General features: G+C 37.9%; 2 protein-coding genes across 7 annotated transcripts in view; both read right to left on the bottom strand.

Annotated features, from left to right (window-relative positions):
- CCDC138 (coiled-coil domain containing 138) overlaps positions 1–8,062 on the bottom strand; it is a 32,735-nt gene extending 24,673 nt beyond the window's left edge. For 2 of the 4 annotated variants that reach the window (XR_009729097.1, XM_061377565.1), the window contains exons 1-6: positions 7,839–8,061; positions 7,056–7,194; positions 6,230–6,345; positions 3,900–4,084; positions 2,731–2,889; positions 393–512 (exon numbers count right to left, since the gene is read on the bottom strand). Coding sequence is in view for 3 of the 4 variants with exons in the window: in XM_061377565.1 (XP_061233549.1) it covers positions 393–512; positions 2,731–2,889; positions 3,900–4,084; positions 6,230–6,245 (480 nt within the window). In the remaining variant the exon portion in view is untranslated. Of the gene's footprint in view, positions 1–392; positions 513–2,191; positions 2,392–2,730; positions 2,890–3,899; positions 4,085–6,229; positions 6,346–7,055; positions 7,195–7,838 lie in introns of those variants that run through there. The other 2 variants (XM_061377567.1, XM_061377568.1) reach the window with 2 other exon arrangements.
- A 2,550-nt stretch (positions 8,063–10,612) lies between these two features.
- The window catches only part of RGPD4 (RANBP2 like and GRIP domain containing 4), a 33,803-nt gene continuing 25,001 nt past the window's right edge, over positions 10,613–19,414 (bottom strand). For 2 of the 3 annotated variants that reach the window (XM_061377645.1, XM_061377647.1), the window contains 9 exons: positions 18,840–19,007; positions 17,997–18,089; positions 16,867–17,051; positions 15,764–15,992; positions 15,554–15,652; positions 15,238–15,380; positions 13,465–13,738; positions 12,980–13,314; positions 10,613–11,189 (listed from right to left, as the gene is read on the bottom strand). In XM_061377645.1, coding sequence (XP_061233629.1) covers positions 10,884–11,189; positions 12,980–13,314; positions 13,465–13,738; positions 15,238–15,380; positions 15,554–15,652; positions 15,764–15,992; positions 16,867–17,051; positions 17,997–18,089; positions 18,840–19,007 — 1,832 coding nt within the window. In that variant the 3' untranslated portion in view covers positions 10,613–10,883. The remainder of the gene's footprint in view (positions 11,190–12,979; positions 13,315–13,464; positions 13,739–15,237; positions 15,381–15,553; positions 15,653–15,763; positions 15,993–16,866; positions 17,052–17,996; positions 18,090–18,839; positions 19,008–19,414) is intronic. The other variant, XM_061377646.1, reaches the window with a different exon arrangement.

The following is a 19,414-nucleotide window of genomic DNA, read 5'->3' as shown; positions in this document are numbered from 1 at the left end:
GAAGAGACCTTAAAGCTCATCCAGTTCCAAGCCCCTGACACAGGCATGGAAGCATGAAAATTTTGTAGCAAGGGGAAGAGAAAGATAGCTTGCACCAGAACCATCAACATTCTAGGAGTTAGGTCTGATGTTCTCTAAGGGAAAGAATAAGCCTTTGCTGTTGCTAGTGGGTCAGAGGAATAAGTCCAACTTTATTTATACTGTAAAAAGTCAAATTTCAAGTACTAGAAACAGGTGGAGAAAATACTTTCAGCCATTCACGCACTTCTTGTCTTACAAAAAATTAAAAAAAAAAAAAAATCAGCAATTTCCCAAACTTAAGCAGTTCAAATATTTAAAATTGTTGAGTGTAGCTTGTAAAATTACTGATAACAGGAAATAACTAATTTTACCTGTTTTCTTAAAGAGTCATTCACTTCCTTCAAGGTGTCAAATGATGACTTCAGCCTCCTATTTTCTTTAGTTATTTCTCTCAAGATTTCTGTCAGCTGTTTAACTTCTGCCTCATGTTGCTATAGAATATAAAATTTAAAAACATACAATCATAGAATAGTTAGAGTTGGAAAGGACCTTAAGATCATCATGTTACAATCGCCCTGCCATGGGCAGGGACACCTCACACTAAACCATGTCACCCAAGGCTCTGTCCAACCTGGCCTTGAACACTGCCAGGGATGGAGCATTGTCCTGGGTTCAGCACTAGCAGCCACTTTTTCCTCTTCTTAGTAGCTGGTGCAGTGCTGTGTTTTTGACTTTCGGCCTGGGAACAGTGCTGATAACACCGATGTTTTTAGTTCGTGCTCTACAAGAGACTATTTTATATGTATATATTTATATAATATCTTTATATAATATATATATTATATATACCTCTACATACACCAGGTAGTGTCATCTATATCATAATCAGCTATCCCATTTCACTTTTCCCAGGTGTGCCTAGGCTGTTTTTAAGTCCTCCAACACTACACTAGTCTTGCCAATCTACCTCTCTGTATGTTTACCTATTTTTTCAGATAGGTTTTTTCCTAATACTTAACCTAATTTTCCCTTACTGCTGCTATCACAGACATGAAAAAAACACACACCAGTTTTCCTCTATGTTGCAGCCTTTTATGTTGTTGAAGATTGGCACATTAACACTCAATTCATCCTGTATGTTTAACCCATGCATCCACCCATTATCCTCCATTTCTGTAGCTGATTTCTATTCAAATGCAATACTGCACACTCACACCTCCCAAACAGTACAGTTTTTTCAGACCTACAATATCTTCAATTTGTAATAACCAATTTTAGTCCCAATGCTCTTTTGCAAGCACTCTTGAAATTCACCCTCGATTGCTATTTACTTCAAATTTAATGAATGTGCTCTTTTTCACCATCAAACTTCTCACTGACAATACTGAATAACACTGGACTGAAAAGATATTCCAAATCCATTACATACATTCTTTCAACTTTATTGTGAACTCCTGTCTCACTACATCTGTACACTAACTGCATTACATTTATGTTATATTTTACTAACATGATTACAAAAATGCCATGCAAAACTATGTAAAACATTTTAATTCGGTCCAGACATATAACTCCTCCTCCTCTATCAGCAATGGCCATTACCTTGCTGTAGTGGAAATGAGACCGATTTGACAATTTATGATTAACATATGCTAGCAGTTAAGTATTACATTGTTTTCTGCATCACAGTTTCCATGGTTTGTTTGTAGCTTTTTTTCAGAATCTATTTATTTATTTTACTTAGAGAACTGACATTAAGTTGATGGCTGTAGAACTCTCCCTTTTGACAGGACAGGCACCCTATTTTTTTAGTCTTCCTCCACAGATTTTCCCAGATAACTACCAATTTTTCCTGTTTTCACCAGCCAGTTCTCTTAACTGGTGTAACATTCTTATATGACTTGCAACATCTAAATTAGCACCTAAACCTATTCCTTCCCTGTTCAAAAGTTGAGGTCCCACTCCTCCAACGCCTTTTCCCCCTTTTTAAAATGTAGTCTTATCCTCCCTCAGCAGCTTGCGGGAAAGGTTTATCTGTATCATTTAAAGAAATGTAATTTCTCAGCTTATGGTTTTGACACAAACTACATACAGCTCAGGACTTCTCTTGGTGACCTTCTGGATAGTACTCGAAACTTTACAAGACCTAAATTCAATAGGAAATACTCACAAGAACAGTGTTGTTATTACCAGCTCTTCTCATAGCAAAATCACACCATTTCATTTCCTCCCACACTCCCAAAGTTAGGTTGATCTTTCTTCCTTTGAACTCTTTGAGAGGTTTTTGATAATATTCTCTGCAATAGTTGTTATGTCATAAGATCTCATTGTGTCTTCAAGCCTTCCCAAGGATATCTACTTCAACTACGGCTAATGCGAAGATACTAATTTAAGTTACATACAAGTACGGATAGACCACAATTTTTTTCTCTAATAGTGGTCATATATTTCTATTTTAGAAACAAGTTATCTCTTTTCTAAATCGTTAACTGTGAAACATATCTATGCATAAGATAATTAAATGCACTATTTTGAAAGAGAAGCAATACAAACCCCTAAATATTTTATGTGGTACTTTCTATATAAGACTTTAATTTATGGATTTCAAGCATTTAAAAAAATTAGTACCATATATCCAGCAAACATGATGGCTTAAGATAAGTTAAATGGCATGTAGAGCAATAAATATCATTTAATATATTACTGCACCTCTTTTATAATTCCAAATTTTGAGTGAACTTCTTCCTCAACACCTCGTATTTTAGCCAAAGCTGCTTCATGTCTAAAAAGCACTGTTTCTCGTTCTGTTATAAAATGCTCTCTTTTCCGGAGTTGAAGAGCATATTCCTGCTGTGCTAAACTTTCTCTCTGTATCAAGAAAAAAAAAAAAAAAGTTGAACTGGCTTTAAAAACCATGAAATTGTCACAATTTATACCGAATTTAAATTTTCTCTCCCAGAGATAAGCTTAGCTTCCTGTAAAATTATAGTGTTACATAATAGCTTACTCATTAAAAGTATCCTGATGGCTATCTGTGTTCAGTTTCCCCAGACATTAACTCAAATGACTTTGATGTGTATCAGGATGCTTCAGCCTCCCAGAATACAAAATTCAACTCTACATGATTGTTAACTATAAACTCAAGATAATTAAACCTATGCTTCTGCTTTCAAAAGTTTTGGGTAATAATATTAACTGCAAGACAAAAGAGAGTCTGATGTGACTGTCAACACTGAACATGAGATTACCATGTTGTTTCTTTGATTAGTGGGAAGCATCCCTGAAAAAGCAGTGAGGAAAAAGAAATACAAAATTATTTTTATTCACACGATGCAAAAGGAAGTCCTGACAGGGAAACCAGCAGAAGCATGGGAGCTATTACAGAATAAAGCCATATAGCAGGCTCTTCTGCTAGTGGCGTAGGCCTTCTAGGGGATGAACTGCTGGGATTCCTCAGCAGTGCAAAAATAAAGATAAGGCAGAATGGAGGGTTTTAAGAGGAGGCCATGAATGCCTAGGGTCACGAGAAAAGTTTTGGGTGCTCTCAGAAGCAGCAGTACTTGCAGGTGTTTCCTTCTATGCCCACAGTTCAACACAAGACACTCTTGGATGTAGAAGCACTGCGTTCAAACTCCCTTAAGACTATGCAAGACAAAATACCACTACCAAATCAGCAATTTTGTTTAGAGGAAAGGTGGATGATGATAGAATTTTAGTATATAAGTCATTGTGATTAGTATAAATAACAGTAATAACTAACAGTCTTAGTATAAAAGTAATAGTTATTTAGTATATAAGTAATTTCTGAATTCTCTGTCACAAGAGAGAGTCTTTGTAACATTACTCAACAAAATGTTTAAAGTGATTCCAGTTCCTACCTGGAGCTTCTGATGTATGACAAATAATTCATCATAAATTTGACTGATGTGAGGCGGTATTAAGCCTTGACTACTGCATGCTTGAGCATTAGTTCCACTTATAATTTTCCTTAGCAAACCATTTGTAACATTTTGGTCACTATTTTCTTGTGTATTTGCAGCCAAATGAGAAGGTAAGGTGCTGCCTATGGAAAGGAAAAACCCATTTTATATTAGGAAATTAATCCTAGATAAATAATGACATTATTGTTGTTCCAAAACAGCGAAAACTTGTTTTAGCCATTTAAAGTAATAAATATAGAGCAAGATGTAGCAAAATGAGAAAGTAATCTCCTAAAGAATTATGCAGAATTGCTCAAAGCTGGGTCAAAAGCTCAAAGCATTCATGACATGGCTGAAATCATCAGTGATCAATGGTGTTTTGTAAGTAAAACTATACCCTCCACTTCAGTACAGAAATCTGATGGATATCTGTATGACATCTATGCACAGCCTGAATCATAATGTAGCCAAAACCTCCTCTTGTACGGAACTTTTTGTGAGGTCTTCAGGCAAGTGATTTGCTGCTGACTAGACCCCGGCCTGACATCAAAGTTAAAGAGAACAAGACTTAAAAAACTGCTGGTCATGACAGGAGAAACCACTAGACATGACAGATTACAGTGTAAGAAGCTGATAAAAGTTGCAGACAGCACAGTGAGGAATGGCTAGATTTCACAAATCGTCAAACACCCAAAATTCACAGATAACTGAAGGGAAGTGTTATGATCTTTTGGGGACAGACATCTTGGAGGTCAACTGCACCTAGGTACCACATCAGGCCAAGATTACCTAGGTGACAGTACCAGAAATACAAATTTGGGTACTGTGCTGGTAGCTCATATAGAGCTGTTTTGGATTTGTGACCAAAACAGTGTTGATAACACGGGGATGTTTTAGTTACTGCTGAGCAATGCTTACACAGAGTTGAAACCTTTTCTGCTTCTCACCCCACCCCACCAATGGGCAGGCTGGAGGTGCACAAGGAGCTGGGAGGGGACACAGCCAGGACAGCTGACCCCAACTGACCAGGATATTCCATACCATATGGTGTCATGCTCAGCATATACAGCTGGGGGAAGAAGGAAAGGGGGAAATGTTCAGACTGATAGCACTTGTCTTCCCAAATAACCATTACATGTGATGGAATCCAGCTGTCCTGGAGTGGGCTGCACACCTGCCTGCTGATGGGAAGTGGTAAACAAATTTCTTGGTTTGCTTTGTTTGCATGTGGGGCTTTTGTTTACGTATTAAAGTGTTCTTCATCTGAACTGCAAGTTCTCTCACTTTTACCTTTCTGTTTCTCACCCTCCCTACTTGTGGGGAAGGTAAAGTGAGCAAAGAGCTGTGCGGGGCTGAGCTGCCTGTGGGGTTTAAACTACAACAGGTACATATAGAGCAAAACTCAGACAAATGAAGAAAATGTAGTTCCTGGTGCAATTATATTCTTTTTGATGTTGTTAGTTTGTTTGGTTCGGGCCTTTGTGTGTGTTTTGTTTTCTTTTCAGAAAGAATGGGTTTCCAGAAAGCTGTTTTTATACGGTCCCCACCCATTTAGTACCACTTTTGATGAGAATCTGTTACAGTTACACTGATCTGTTCCGCCCGACTTCTGAGGTTACTTATAGCCACTTTGGGGTTGTCTGGTTGTCTGTCTGTCTCTACACTTTCATATCCACTTTTAAAAGGATACAATAATGTGCTTCTAAACCTAAAACTCTCTACAAGAGACAGAGCTACACTGATTCACAAACCCCTCCAACTGCAGCAGCATTTTCACACGCTTGTTGTGAATGAATAGCCAGTTGGTCCCGGCTACAACCTTCTAGCTAGAATTTCCCGAGTTAACATCCTTTCTCTACCTAATGCCAATTTTCCAACCTTAAACTGAAAAAAGACATCTGGTTTAAAAGAGCTGTACTATTTGATAATGCAGCTAGCTACTTAAAACAAAATAAAACAAAATAAATCAAAACAAATAAACAAAACCCCTCCAAACCATCCTGTTTCTTCATTTATATTATAAAGTCACGTGGCAACCAGTTTCATAAAAAGTTGACTTTTCTTTCTTAAATGTATGTTAATATTTCATCAAGAATGTCTGGACCTCCTAAACTAACCCTATAGGTGTTACTCATACTGACATGAAAGGTTAAATCCCCAAATTAAAATACATTTTTGCTGATCATTGTATTTCCGAACCAAACAGAAATACGTTTGCTAGAAAGTTTTTTAAAATATGCGTTATACTTCATACAGAGCTGTAAAAATATTTAAAATTCAGTATTTACCTGTTTCTACATACATAGCTGCATTCTGAATTGCATTAGTTTCAGACCAATTAATGGCCTTTTCTTCTTTTTCTAGACCACTTGAATCACAACATGAATCTTGCTCATCATCAAACCTAAACAAATACAAAAAAGCAATAACTGGAAATTACTCAATACCTTTCTCACATACTACATATAGAGCATTGAGAGAAGTCTGTATAAAAATATAAACATAGGTCAATCTAAGAATTTTATATTTGATTGATAACAAATAGCAGAATAAAATAATTTGGATAAAAGTCATTATTACTCACAAGATTTTAAACCAGAACAATTAGAAATGATGCTGACATAAGATTAGTAAGAATAGCTAAAATTTTCAGGCTGTAAGCACATCTGCAGCAGGTAAAAACCTCTCATCACCAATCACCAAATTCCAGGAAAGCTAAAAATGCAAAATGCTTTTTTAAATTATTTTTCTTTTTTTGGTGTAAACTAGCCCGGAAAAGATGCTTCTTGGCTTTTGGAGTCAAATTATCTCTAAATAAACTTAAAGCTGTTTATCAGTCTTTACTTTCCTTCTAGTTCAGTTTATATTATCCCTGTATCCCATTAGCAATACCAGCATACACAGATTAGATTAGAAAGTGAGACAGTATTCCTCATCAAAATTGGCATTCACATTATTTCATACCTCAGCCACAGACAGTACTTAGTAAGATGAAAAGAATCTTAAAATGACTTCTGCATCTGTGCAGTCTGAATGTATTGTTTACTTATGGTTTATCTAGATTATGAAAGATAACAAATGATAAAGGAGAGCTGAAGAGAAAACGCCTCTTACCAATCCCAGGCTTTGAAACTTCGGAGGAAATCACTAGAAGATCTAATGCTGTTGTCTTTTCCATTTTCAGTAAATTCTGACTCTAAAGAACATTTGGATAAAAAAATATCTGTATTTTCCAGTGAGCTGTATGTGTCACCTGAAATACAGAAGATAGTAACATTTCTATTTTGCATTTGAGAAGCTGATGTTAAGAAATTGACAGGGCTTACTAGAAATGCTTTCCATCTAATCAGGTGGGTCGAAGAACCAAAAAACCCACTGATAAGCCCTTACAAATGAATTAAAAATTTTAACAGCTTAAACAATGGAAGGTGTTATTTAGTTTTCAAACCATGTAACTCTTTCTTAAGTTTTACAGCTTGCATTCATATACACTAATTTTTCTATAACCAAAGTCTGATAAATAAATAGTTTTACCCTGTTGTCTGCATTCACCAGCAACATGTGTTTCTCAAGAAGCCCAAAGATACTCTAAATAATAAATGTATATGTACCTTTAAGTTAAAGCCAAGTATATGTACTATGAGGTGGACTGATACCAACCACTTCAAGCAGGACTTCAACATAAACTGGTTGGGAACCACTGTTCTAAAGCATCCTTTGTGCTCTCTATGTGAATGTCAACATTACTAGGCTGGCTCTCAGATAGAATAAACCCCTGATCAAGAATGTCTACCCATTTAAAATGAGAAAATACAAAACTACTTAAAATAAATTTAGGAATGACACAGTATATATTTGCTTTGAAAAATATATCAAAGCACCATTGTTTGGTATTACCTTTGTACCCTAGGGAGCTTCCACTCTTCCCTTCAGTATGTAATGCTCCTGAAAGGCAATCCTACAAGAAAGCACAACCACACTCTAATATAGTCTGAATTTTCAGGTAAAGTGCATGTGACAACTTACCTGTTTCACAGTTACAATGCCTTGTGATAGAACTCTTACCACAAACAACTGTCTTTGAAAAGGGAAGTGGTTTTTGTTTTTTTCAATATACAAATGTAAATGGCCTTCATATTAATATAGAGAGGCAAACATCCTCCACAGTCTAATGATGAAATATTCATGTTATACGTTAAAAAATTTGAGAGATAAGATTTTATGAAGACAGTAACATAATAGGTAACACTGCCATCTATTTTTATATCTAGGTTTTTTATGTCAAAGTTTCCTGCTCTACTTTTTCCTACTAACCTGTAACTACATACTACAAAAACGAATGACAGGAGTATTAGGCTACAGTTAAAATCATTTAAATGTACATTATAAAAGATTAGACTCAAAGCAGCTCTCGCTATCTTAGCTGTGTTTCACTGCATCTCTCCTGAAACGAGGACATACACTCTAAATGAAGAGATCAATTGCTGTATTTTCTTGTACTTAAACACAGCTTTTTAATAAAATAAGAAAATGCATGAACAAATCTAGCATTTGGTTCCTCGCAAGCACAACATATTACTTCCCTTGCAGCATAAATTCGAACACTTGTGAAACACCAGCATGTGGGAGGACTCTGCTGCTGGAGCAGTTTCCTAATCCATTGTGCACATCCATAAATAACGGAAACAGAGAAATCACAATTCAGTTCTTCATTCACATTGGTGCAAAGAACCTGACATTATCTGGTGTAAAATAACATTGATTTTACCTTGGCAAGGGAATGACACCCATCATAACTTACTCTATGGTCACTGCTGCAGTTTATTGTGAACTATGGGTTTGATTCTGACTAGACATGACACAATTTCTTGCTCCCTGAAAACAGAACCGCTAGGCTTTACAAACAAACAAAAAACCACCAACAACAAAAATTCACAAGCACACCTAACACATTATAAATAAGGCTAGTGATTGCTGTGGCAAAAGAATCGTAAAATCAGCCAGGTTGGAAAAAACCTTTAAGATCATCAAGTCCAACTCTGACCCCAGGACTGCCAAGTCCACCACTAAACCATGTCACAGAAATTCATCTGCACAGCTAAGAGAATATGCAATAAACAAGTTATCCTACTAGAATACTAAGAGGATTCATATACAATCTTGACCAACTAGCAGACACCAGAATGTTTTAGGCATAAATTAAGACCCAAGCTGCTTAGACTGTGTTTTGGGAATGCATAAAATTTGAAATTGCAATTTCCAGGGAAATTCCAAGTTCAGACAGGGATGTCTCTTCAGCACTTGTCCTGTACTTGATCTTTTTAAGATCTCTTCCAATCCAACCCATTCTACGTACTGCAAACAGAGCAGAGGGAACAAGAGTAGGAGTAGAAAGTACGTATTTTATACCTAAGCTCCTAAAGCCTGTTCAAATCCCATTTTCAGCTCTCACGCCCTACGCGGATGTGATGTCAGTGTTTACAACGAACCCCAAGGGAGGAGACACAGACACCACCATTCCCAAGCACCTCTGGGACTAGGCGAGAAGGGGCAACTGTTCCCCTCCTCCTCCCACTTCCCTCCCTTGGCTGCATCCTTAGCCTTCCCGTCTCACCCCCGCGGCGCCGAGCCGCCGCAGACTTCCAACGGAGGGGCCGGGGACAGCCATGTAACACCGCCGCGCTCGAACTAACCGCCACAGCCCGAAGCCGGCAGGCGCAGGCGCGGAGGCGGCGCGCATGCGCCCACCGCTCCTTGGGGCCGGGCTCTACGGAAGCGCGGGGACGGACTGCCCTCGCAGCGGCTGGGCCGGGCCGGGAGCCGGGCAGAGTAGATACACCGCCCCGCCGCTGGTGCACTCCGTTCTGCAGCACAGGCCCTGCGCAGTAGCGGCTGTGACAGGCCCTAGCCTCACAGCATTAGCTCCTATAACGGCTTGGCCTTCCAGACTAATGCTTCTGAAGGAACTTCTGGGGAGAATTAACTCCGACTACCTCAAAAAAAAAAAATTAAAAAAAAAATCGGCTTTTTAAAAAAAAGCTATTTTTTTTATACAGATTACACAGTTCCAGCTTACAGATAATGGTGGTCGATTGGTTACCTTGTTAAAAACCTTTATAATGGCAGTCCTGAGCCGTAGAGAAGTTAAGCCCCCCCAAACTAGCACTTACTTATATACAGTTGCTATTAAGAGAGAAAATGGCTCTGGCCCACTTACTACAACTCTGCCCCAGGAAAGGAAGCTAATAAGCATTAAAAGAGCAGGGAGAGACAGATCATAGAAGTAGCAGTGTTGTACTACAGCATTTCAGGTAAAATCCTAATGTCAAGTAGCTGTTTTTCACTCTACTAAGGCATTTAAATCTATTTTATGTAAAAAATAAATAGGCATGTTTCTCTAGCAAAATATTGATCAAAGCATTCAAGAACTATTCTCCAGTTTTCAACTACTGAAGCGCTACTGAGAGACTTCAGATAGCACAAACCAGCACTTACCTGCCAGCTGCCTCCACTTGCTTTCTACACATCAGAGTAAGCTTTACATTTCAAAGGCCTTCAAGTTTCCTGACTAGCAATTAGCACCTACAGTCATTTTCAAAATACAGATTTATGGAGCAGGAAACCAAACTACACAAGTTCTTTTTTAAACAAACCAAAGTGAAGACAAGACATTTATTTTTAACAAGACTAAGATTTAATTTTTAAAATTTGACATTTAATACAAATATGTCAGGATTAACACAAATACACCTGAAATATGCCAGTGTCTGAACTTTAACATGCAAAAAAATCAATTAGAACACATAAAAAACCCAACTATAAGCTGTAATTTTACATTTATACATCAGAAGTGTCCATTTTCAAAGGTTGAAATAATTAGTCAATTAACACCTAAATACTGATTTATACTGCTAGAACATGTGGATACTCAAAGCAATAATTCTATATTTGCCCACAGTCTGTAATGACAATTCTTCCATTTACTAGCCCTTTAGGAGAACCAAAGGATTCAATCTTTTTCACAACATCCATTCCATCCTTGACAAACCCAAATACCACATGCTTGAAGTCCAAGTGTTCTGCTTTTTTAAGTGTTATGAAGAACTGGGAAGTATTTGTATCCCTGCCCTTATTTGCCATTGACAACAATCCAGGACCGGTATGTTTCACTTCAAAATTCTCATCTTCAAATGCTGATCCATAAATTGACCGTCCGCCTGTTCCATTATGGTTAGTTATATCACCTCCCTTAAGGAAAAAAAAAAAAGGGGGGGGGCACAGCATTAATGTGAAAGTCCTGAAACTTAAACCAACAATACAGTTACATTCCCTTTCAACCGTAAAGACTTTGCTTCATAAGAACTCAGTTTTCCCAAGTACACATTTACTTAGATATAAGGCTTCACAGGTTCAGCAGCTTTGTTCATAGTGATGGAAGCAGCAGTGGAAAGTGTACCCCTTGTTTATTTCGAACACAGAATTCTACCTTCCTCACTCCACAGGGTGACCACTCCTCTGAGCCTGTCTTTCCCACTGCCTGCTTCCTGCATCACTTGGTCCTAATAGCTAAGAGCTGCCTTATCTCACTGAAGAAGACCTTTCCTAGCTTAGTCCCTGCAGGCATGGAACTGATCACCTGAAGAAGGTTAAGGTACAGTGACCAGCAATCTCTTGCTTCTGTGCAGGCAGCAGCGTTTGCCACATGACTGCTTGTTTGGGAGCACAGCTACAGCTAGCGTGTAATGTCTTTGGTCTTTCTGCAAGGCAGCAAGCTTCTGGCTCCTGATTATTTGGCTATACACATAAAAGGTGACAGTGTAAGTTATTGTATATTTGAATTCTCATTGAAAAGTTTCTCACAGTACCTGGAGAAAGTTCAGGCAAAGTAGAGCAAACTTAGAATATACGGATTTCATGTGATAAAAGCTCACACTTTGTCAGTCAGGGTGTCCATAGTACAGTTAATGGCTTTTAACTAAAGCCTGCAACTTACAGGTTGTAGAATACCTTGAAGCAAGCTTAAACCCTAAATGAGCAATGCTGCATTCCTTATCCGAAAGGCACAAAGTTTTAACAAAACAGCCATAAAACTGCATACCTCAGCCACAGGTGATATCTCATGAAGAGACCAGATAATTTCTTATTCTGGTTACAAGCCACTCCTGTATTACTGTCTACTTTTGAGTTTGCAGGTTGAGCCTTGCTTCAGGGATGTAGTGACATGCAGGAACATTAGTGCAGTGTGTAAGGAAGATGGTTCATTCTGCCTGTTACAAGCCATTAAAACTCACTGAATTATTGATGTGAATCTTAGGAAAGGTCTGTATGACCTATAATCAGTCTCCTATGCCTTCAGCATTTATGAAGAACTTACTAGTGCTACTGAACGGACACAGAGGTTTAAAACCACACTATCTACATGAGGCTTCTGGTGCACTGCAGGCTGATACTCTTGATGCAAAATTTGAGTATTTTAAGGAACAGGATTTTCATTGCATGACAATGAGATCTAGAAGACTTTTTTTAGATGGAAGCTTGAGCATCTAAAATACTTGGAATATCGGTTTTAAAGTACACATTATCTGAAATACAAAGTGTACTTCAAAATGGAACAGAAGGCTGGAAAGTAAGTGCTCTTAGCAGGTGAGCATACAGAAGGTCCTCTCTGTACAGCGATGGGGGTGAATGGTATTTTGGGGAGCCCCTACTTTCCTTGATATTCTTCTTTGGAAACAGGCCACTTGTCCACTGTAAGAGAAAAATCTTTGGGTTTTTTTCTCCCACAGTAAGTAGCACTTACGCAGCACTAGATAATACTAAAGCATCAGGCAGCTGGCAGACACAGGTAGAAAGCATTCATCCTAGGGCAGCATGTGCTGCTTGCACTTTCTCATCTTGTAGGGAAAGGACAGATGAGAGTATCTTGCACACTGTATTCATGCTGCCAACAAGAACGTGCTATGCTGTGTGATTTTTAAGTGCCATTGTTAATGAAGATGCACCTCATTCTCAATGAAGGGTTTTCCTGTTATGCTTACCTGACACACAAAGTCAGTGACTATCCTGTGAAAGCTGGAGTTCTTGAATCCAAATCCTTTCTCTCCTGTGCACAGGGCCCTGAAGTTTTCAGCAGTTCGAGGGACAATATTTGAAAACAGCTCCATAGTTATGTGTCCTAAAGGTTCATCATCAGCAGAAACTTCAAAATACACAACAGGGTTAGTGTCCTTTGACAGTCCTGCTGCCAGAGATAAGTGTCCCTTCTGTAGTTCTGACAAGCTTTGCTGGCATTCTTCAAACCTCCTCTTGAAAGAATTAGCCAGTTCTTGGCTTTTAAATCTGACTGCAAGTTGCTCCACTTTTACTTCACCATCTGAAAATAGACCAGAGAACAGGTTTCTATAGTTCTGTTCAGTACAGTTGGAAAAAAATACCTTTCGTTTTATATAATCTCCAGGTAAAAACAAAGCCACAGAAGCTACAGAACCCTTAGAAAAACCGAAAACCACCTGAAAAAACTCACCAGCATAATCTGTGGCTGTCCAAATTAAAGCATTGTTTGATGTATCAGAGGGAACCAAGTTCATTTCTTTGGTGATGACATGGTTTGCACAGACTTTAAGAACCTGGTCTCTTCTCATTAGGACTCTATAGTATTTCTTCTGTGTGTGGAAGAGGATCTTTATCTCCCCAACACCACGCTCCTTCCACTGAGTAGCATCCCTGTCCCATCTGTAAAGTTTTGCCCTCTCTTTGAAGAGAATTTCTTCATCTTCTTCTCCAGATTTTACTTCCACCTAAAAACCAGAGAGCTGCTGTCACCAACAGTATTAACCAGTATTACATACACTTACAATGATTCTGACATACTAGTATGCAAAATTACTCAATGTGTTCCTTTCTCCAAGACCATATTCATCACACACCAAAATGAGTAAATGTCTAGCGTTTTCCAAATTTAAAAGCTCAACAAATTCCACTATTTGAGATTAATCATAGCACTGCAATACTACTTTACCATGCTGCATATGATTTTGGTGGGTGTTTGTTGGGTTGTCTTTGCAAGTAGGTTGTTTTTTTTTGTTTGTTTCTTCGTTTTTTGGTTGTTTTTTTCTGTGTGTTTGATTTGGGTTTTTTTTTCTTCCTGAAGAATAAAAACCCACTATCAGATGTTCCAGCAACCTTCTGCTACGGAAAAGCTTCAGGTCTGCTGAATGACATGCAAACAGAGAACTGAAGATACATTACCATTCCAGGCATTACTTTTCTAACACTGTTGAAGAACTTGACATTTGCATTTGAACAGAATAAACACCAATAAAGTATAACAAACTGAGGCCTGATTGCTGTACCTGCTCACTTTATATAACTATCTTTAGCTATCACGTCATCTTAAGATAAGGAACACTTGAAAGAACTAGAGATACAAGACAAACAACTATTTGTGGAGGGAAAAATGGGACTGAAGAAGAGAAGCAGCAAGTAAGGGAAGAAAGAAAATCACAGAATATGACACAGAGATGAGTGAAGGCACACCAAGTTCTGAAGGAGGCTGAAAGCATGTTACAAACTACATCACATTTGCTGTCCAAATCAAACAGCACTGCTTATTGTTCATTTGCACTGTTTTGCTTAATTATACTAATCTAGAGATAAACTTACCAGATGATATAACATCAGAAAAATCTTAAATGGCTATTGTAACACTACAGCTAAATACCAAATCAAGACATGAACTGTGTGAAGACTCACTCAGTAGCTTATAAGGCTACCTTCAAAGCAGAAGGTCCTCCTACTTCTTGAAAACCAATTTATTTTCAAACGAACAAAGTTAGCTCAGGTGAGGTGAACTGTACTACACATCTTTATTGCTCAGTGATTCCAGAAATCTCTTGCCTAGTTAAGAGTAAAACTTTTTAAATAAAAGTTTTATTTTTAATTAAAGGCATGGCGTTCTCAGAACTTCATCTACAAGTCACCGATACAAAGCCACAGCTGAGTTGTACTGGCACTAACAGTTACTCAGTTGCTCCTCTTTGTTTTCAAATGTGCTACAATGAATCAGGTTTAGCTTTTACAAGTTATGTGTATGAATATGGTCAAGGTATAATGAAATGAAAGATTTTAACTGATGCACCAGACAATTCCCCAGTGCTAAGCTGTACTAGGATTTAAACCAGCAGGTGCTCTACATAAGCAGTGCAAGAAATTAGTTAAGCAAAGCATTTAAAAAAACTTGCTGTGTTAGCAGACATGTCTATGTTAATGTTGGTTTATATGCCAGAAGTCACCTTACCTCTGGTAAGGACACAATCGGCTCAAAGTGGATATCATCACTATGTACCACCTCATCATCACTACCCCCTTCATCTTCATCTGCTTTACAGGCTGTCTCTCCAAACACAGCTGCTCCTGTATTTGCCCATTTGAAGTTTTTATCTACAATCAAGAGAGTTAACATTTTAAACTTCGTGGAGTTTTTTTCCTTCATGTCAAGAACTTGCTAAAAATTGTAAATAGCTGATTATCAGTAGAAATTTGGTGCACAAAGGGTGTGTTTTATGAAACAAAAGTCCAGCTGACCATCTTTCTCAGAGACTAGTTTAACTCACCTCTTGAGCCAAAAGCAAAGTTTTCGGAGTTTTTGGAAGCCAGATCTGCAAATGACAAGCCTGCAGTATTGCCGAAACCAAATGAGATGACTCTGTTTTCTATCAAAGAAGAGGGAAAAGTCAAAGGTTTTTCTCTGCCTCATCTACAGAAAAGCAGTTAGGTGCCTACCAAAAAACCCCCAAACAAACAGAACATACCCCTGACCATACCTTGTGTTGACTCTGGAGAGTCTGAATCACTTTTTTTAGTTGACAAGTCTACAGGTGTGTCCTCAGCTCCTGATCCAGCCTGCGATACATGTTCAGTTTCTGTGGTGGAATCTGGTTCTTCACTGTTGGTACTTGACTGGACAACTACTGTCACTTCACTGGTTGACACAGTAGGCACCTCTCCCTCACTGGTACAGACTAAATCACTTGCGCTTGTAACCTCATTCTCCTGAGATTAACAAAAAAGGAAAGCAATAAGCAAATGAGCTAGAAGAACCTAGTATTCACACCATCTCTCAGGAGACTTAACAGTCATTTTAGACAAAAAAAACCAAACAATGTCAAGAAAAATTGTTTTTATAAGCTTTCTGAAGTTTTTCCATTACACATAACACACAAGGACATTAACTTGACAAAAAACTGAAGCATCTTTGAAGTATTATGCTTTCAAAAAAACCAACAACAAAAAAACACCCCACACCCAAAAAACAAACTATGATTTCCTGAAATTCATCACCATGGCTTGACTTCACAAACAAAGATTTGGGAAGGGCTTTACCCACGCTTACTACAAGCGCGTTGATGACTAAGAAGGCCAATGTGAGATAGGCAAACCCGGCTGCAAAAAGCATAGCGAAAGGTCTCCTTGGGTGGTATAGGCAGGGCGCAACTCTTTCTACGTTGTCTTTTCTCCTCTAGACTAGTTCTGCGTGAGTTCTCAAAGGAGTCAGCAGCATTATGTATGGTGTGTATCCAAGTCTCCCGATTGGAGGCCAAGGTGGACCACTGATGGTAGTCAATATGGCCAAGGCTAAGATACTGTTTCAGGGAGTCCTGAAGTTAATTAGTCCTAATCTATACACACATTAGCAGTGATTTTATTACCCAAAGCAGTTTATGAGAACAGCTGTACCTCCTTTCTCTTCCCAAGAAACTTTAGATCCTAGCTTCTGTTTCAGTGTTGGCAAAGATTTGAGGCACAACCAAAGGTCAAAGTTTTCCCCCATTGGATGTTTTAGTTCTCACAAGGTGAAAACTATGCAAGCATGTAGATAAGGTAACTGTACAAGTTTAATGACAAATAATAAAGATTTAGTTCTTACTTTTGTTTCTTGAGCTTTAACTTCTGCCTGGAAATCTTCTGGACTGTCATCCTCAGTGTCACTGCTGACGCCACACACAGATGTAGAAAGAACCTCAGGAGTTTCTGCTTCAGCCTTCTCCTCAGGAGCTGGTTTCTTTTCCCAAGTAGTAGCACATTCTCCTTCATTGTTGGATTTACTTTTCCCTGTGAAAAATGAATAAAAAGAGTAGAAATCAGTGGAAAATAGCTAGGAAGGCTGCTAAATACCCAAGTAATTTTTTTACACCTACACTATAAAATAACCTCATAATAGCCAGAGCAACTTGAAATCAGACTTCCAAGAGTTTTTTCAAATAGCACTGCTGTTTGAAACAGTGGAAGTGAAGAGTGACTTACTTAACTCCACCCAGGGTGACTAGAATTCATCATACCTGATTTGCTATGGATACCATGAAATTTCCATGCAACGATGAAAAGTTCACCTGGCAGCTGCCAGTACTAATACCTTCCTATAGCATCTGCTCACATTTCAGATGACTCAACATATACCACCTCTTTCTAGCACATATCCTCAAAAAAAAACCAAACCAAACAAAAACAAACAAACAAACAAAAAAAAAACCAACAAAAAACAAACACAAACTTCACTTCTAGAAGTACCTAACCAGATTTTCAGTTACAGAACACTGAAGTCTGAGGCACACCCAAAGCAGACATAAACACAAGACGCAAATTCAGTCTTCCACACCTGTATTTTTAGTATACAAACAAAGCATCTTTCTTTTCTTACTTGAACAGTATTAACTCATAAGCTTAACTTAAACTGACTATCTGCAGAAGTAGCAAGTATTCAAAGATGCAGACAACTTTTATCTTGTACAGCATCAAACCAAGCTGAATTCTTCATATTCAGAAGGGGCTTAAGGTAGGAAGACACACTGATGTTCTTGTCAGAGGCCACCTGAAATTTGTATTTCTTATTCAGGTACTACTTTACTGACAGTTCAATGTACTGAGCTTAAAGCTGTATTCTGAGTTCAGCATCACTGCTTCTAAAAACTATTGCAGGAAACAAAATTAATCTCCGTGCCCCGTGTCCTTTGGATTTAGAGTTTAAAATTTCTTTTGTTTTTATGTTTTAAGACATACCTTTTACAGGATCTTGCAATTTCTTTTTCTTTCCTGAATCACTGGGATAAAGTCTTCCATTAAGTTTCTTAACAGCTGTTTCATAGTCTTCATCTTAAATACAGGAAACAAGTGTAAGTTATCAGTACAGAGTACTGAGAAGTCTGCATCCTCAAATACACAGAAGTCTGCTAAGCCCTTCCAGTTCACAAGTCTAGCAAGCATGCATAATTTTTACTTATGTTTTAAGAGTTCCACAGGTCAGCAAGTAAACTTTCATTTCCTATATTGCATATATGTGCTTCAGTGTGCTACTGACACTTTTCTCAGCCCAGATTGTTACAGATAAATGGCACAGATTTTGTTTTCAGAAAACACATTTCTTGAGTGATTTTATTAAGGGTACCACTAAACAGAATTGGGAAGAAATACTGGAGATCTTTTAGATTAAAAACTACCAAGCTTGGGTATTTGTGTGCTTGTCTTCTCCAATTTTCTATTGAATACAATGCTGCAGAAGTTCCATTTAACATACTTGCTGCTGAAGAACTTAGGAGTAATTTAGTTGCATGTAATTAGATCTGATATAAAATATGTCCAGTTTTAGTGTTAGGAGTCTGCTTTAGAAAAATAATAAGCCATTAGTCTAGCATTTAGGGAACCTGAGCATGTTCCTTTTTGATAAAAACTGTCTTGTATTCGTCTCTAAAAATAGTTACAGAAGTAAGCCTCTTGCTCAAATGCAATTATTTAGTCTTACCTAAACAACTGCATTGGTAATATAAGTGTCAATGCCCGTAAAACACTATAAATACCCCCTTTCCCAAAAAAGACAACACAAAGATCAACGTTGGCACTCCTTACCATCGTCTTCATCACTCACATATCCAGGCTTATTCTTGTAACAGAAGAATGTTGAAGGTAGCTTGAGAAAGCCAGCGAGAGCTCTCTGTTCAGGGGTAGGTGTTAATTCATAAACTATTGTAACCTCATCAGATGGAAGATCATCTTCTGGTGTTGTTATCTTCTCAGCTTTTTACAGAAATTGAACAAAACATTAAAATTGAGTGATTTCAGAACAGGGAATAATATTAGCCCTGTATTGCCATTATTACAGAACTGAACTCATTCTAAAGCAGTTAAAAATACATTTGGAGCATATATATAAAATTCTGTTGATCCACAGGAAACAAAAATCAAAGTTACAGGATGTTAGGACAGCGCATCCTGTTAAGAAATTCTAACCTGCATGCACAATTATATCCTATTCTATTGGATATAGCTCTTTGGAATTCCAAATATCAGAATAGAAACAAGCCTGTTTCTTTATATTGTTATAAAGATTAAGTCCTCATGTCAAGCAATATGCCTACAGAGAAGAGGGACAGAGGTGCTATCTAGAGGTAGTAAGGCAAACTTCAGGCCTGAAAAAAGTGAAG

Source organism: Neopsephotus bourkii, unplaced genomic scaffold, assembly GCF_033783945.1.
Source record: "Neopsephotus bourkii isolate Nb327-2 ecotype Australia unplaced genomic scaffold, CSIRO-AGI_Nbou_v1 NB_1760, whole genome shotgun sequence".
Lineage (NCBI taxonomy): Eukaryota > Metazoa > Chordata > Aves > Psittaciformes > Psittacidae > Neopsephotus > Neopsephotus bourkii.
This window is presented reverse-complemented; position numbering and strand designations above follow the sequence as displayed.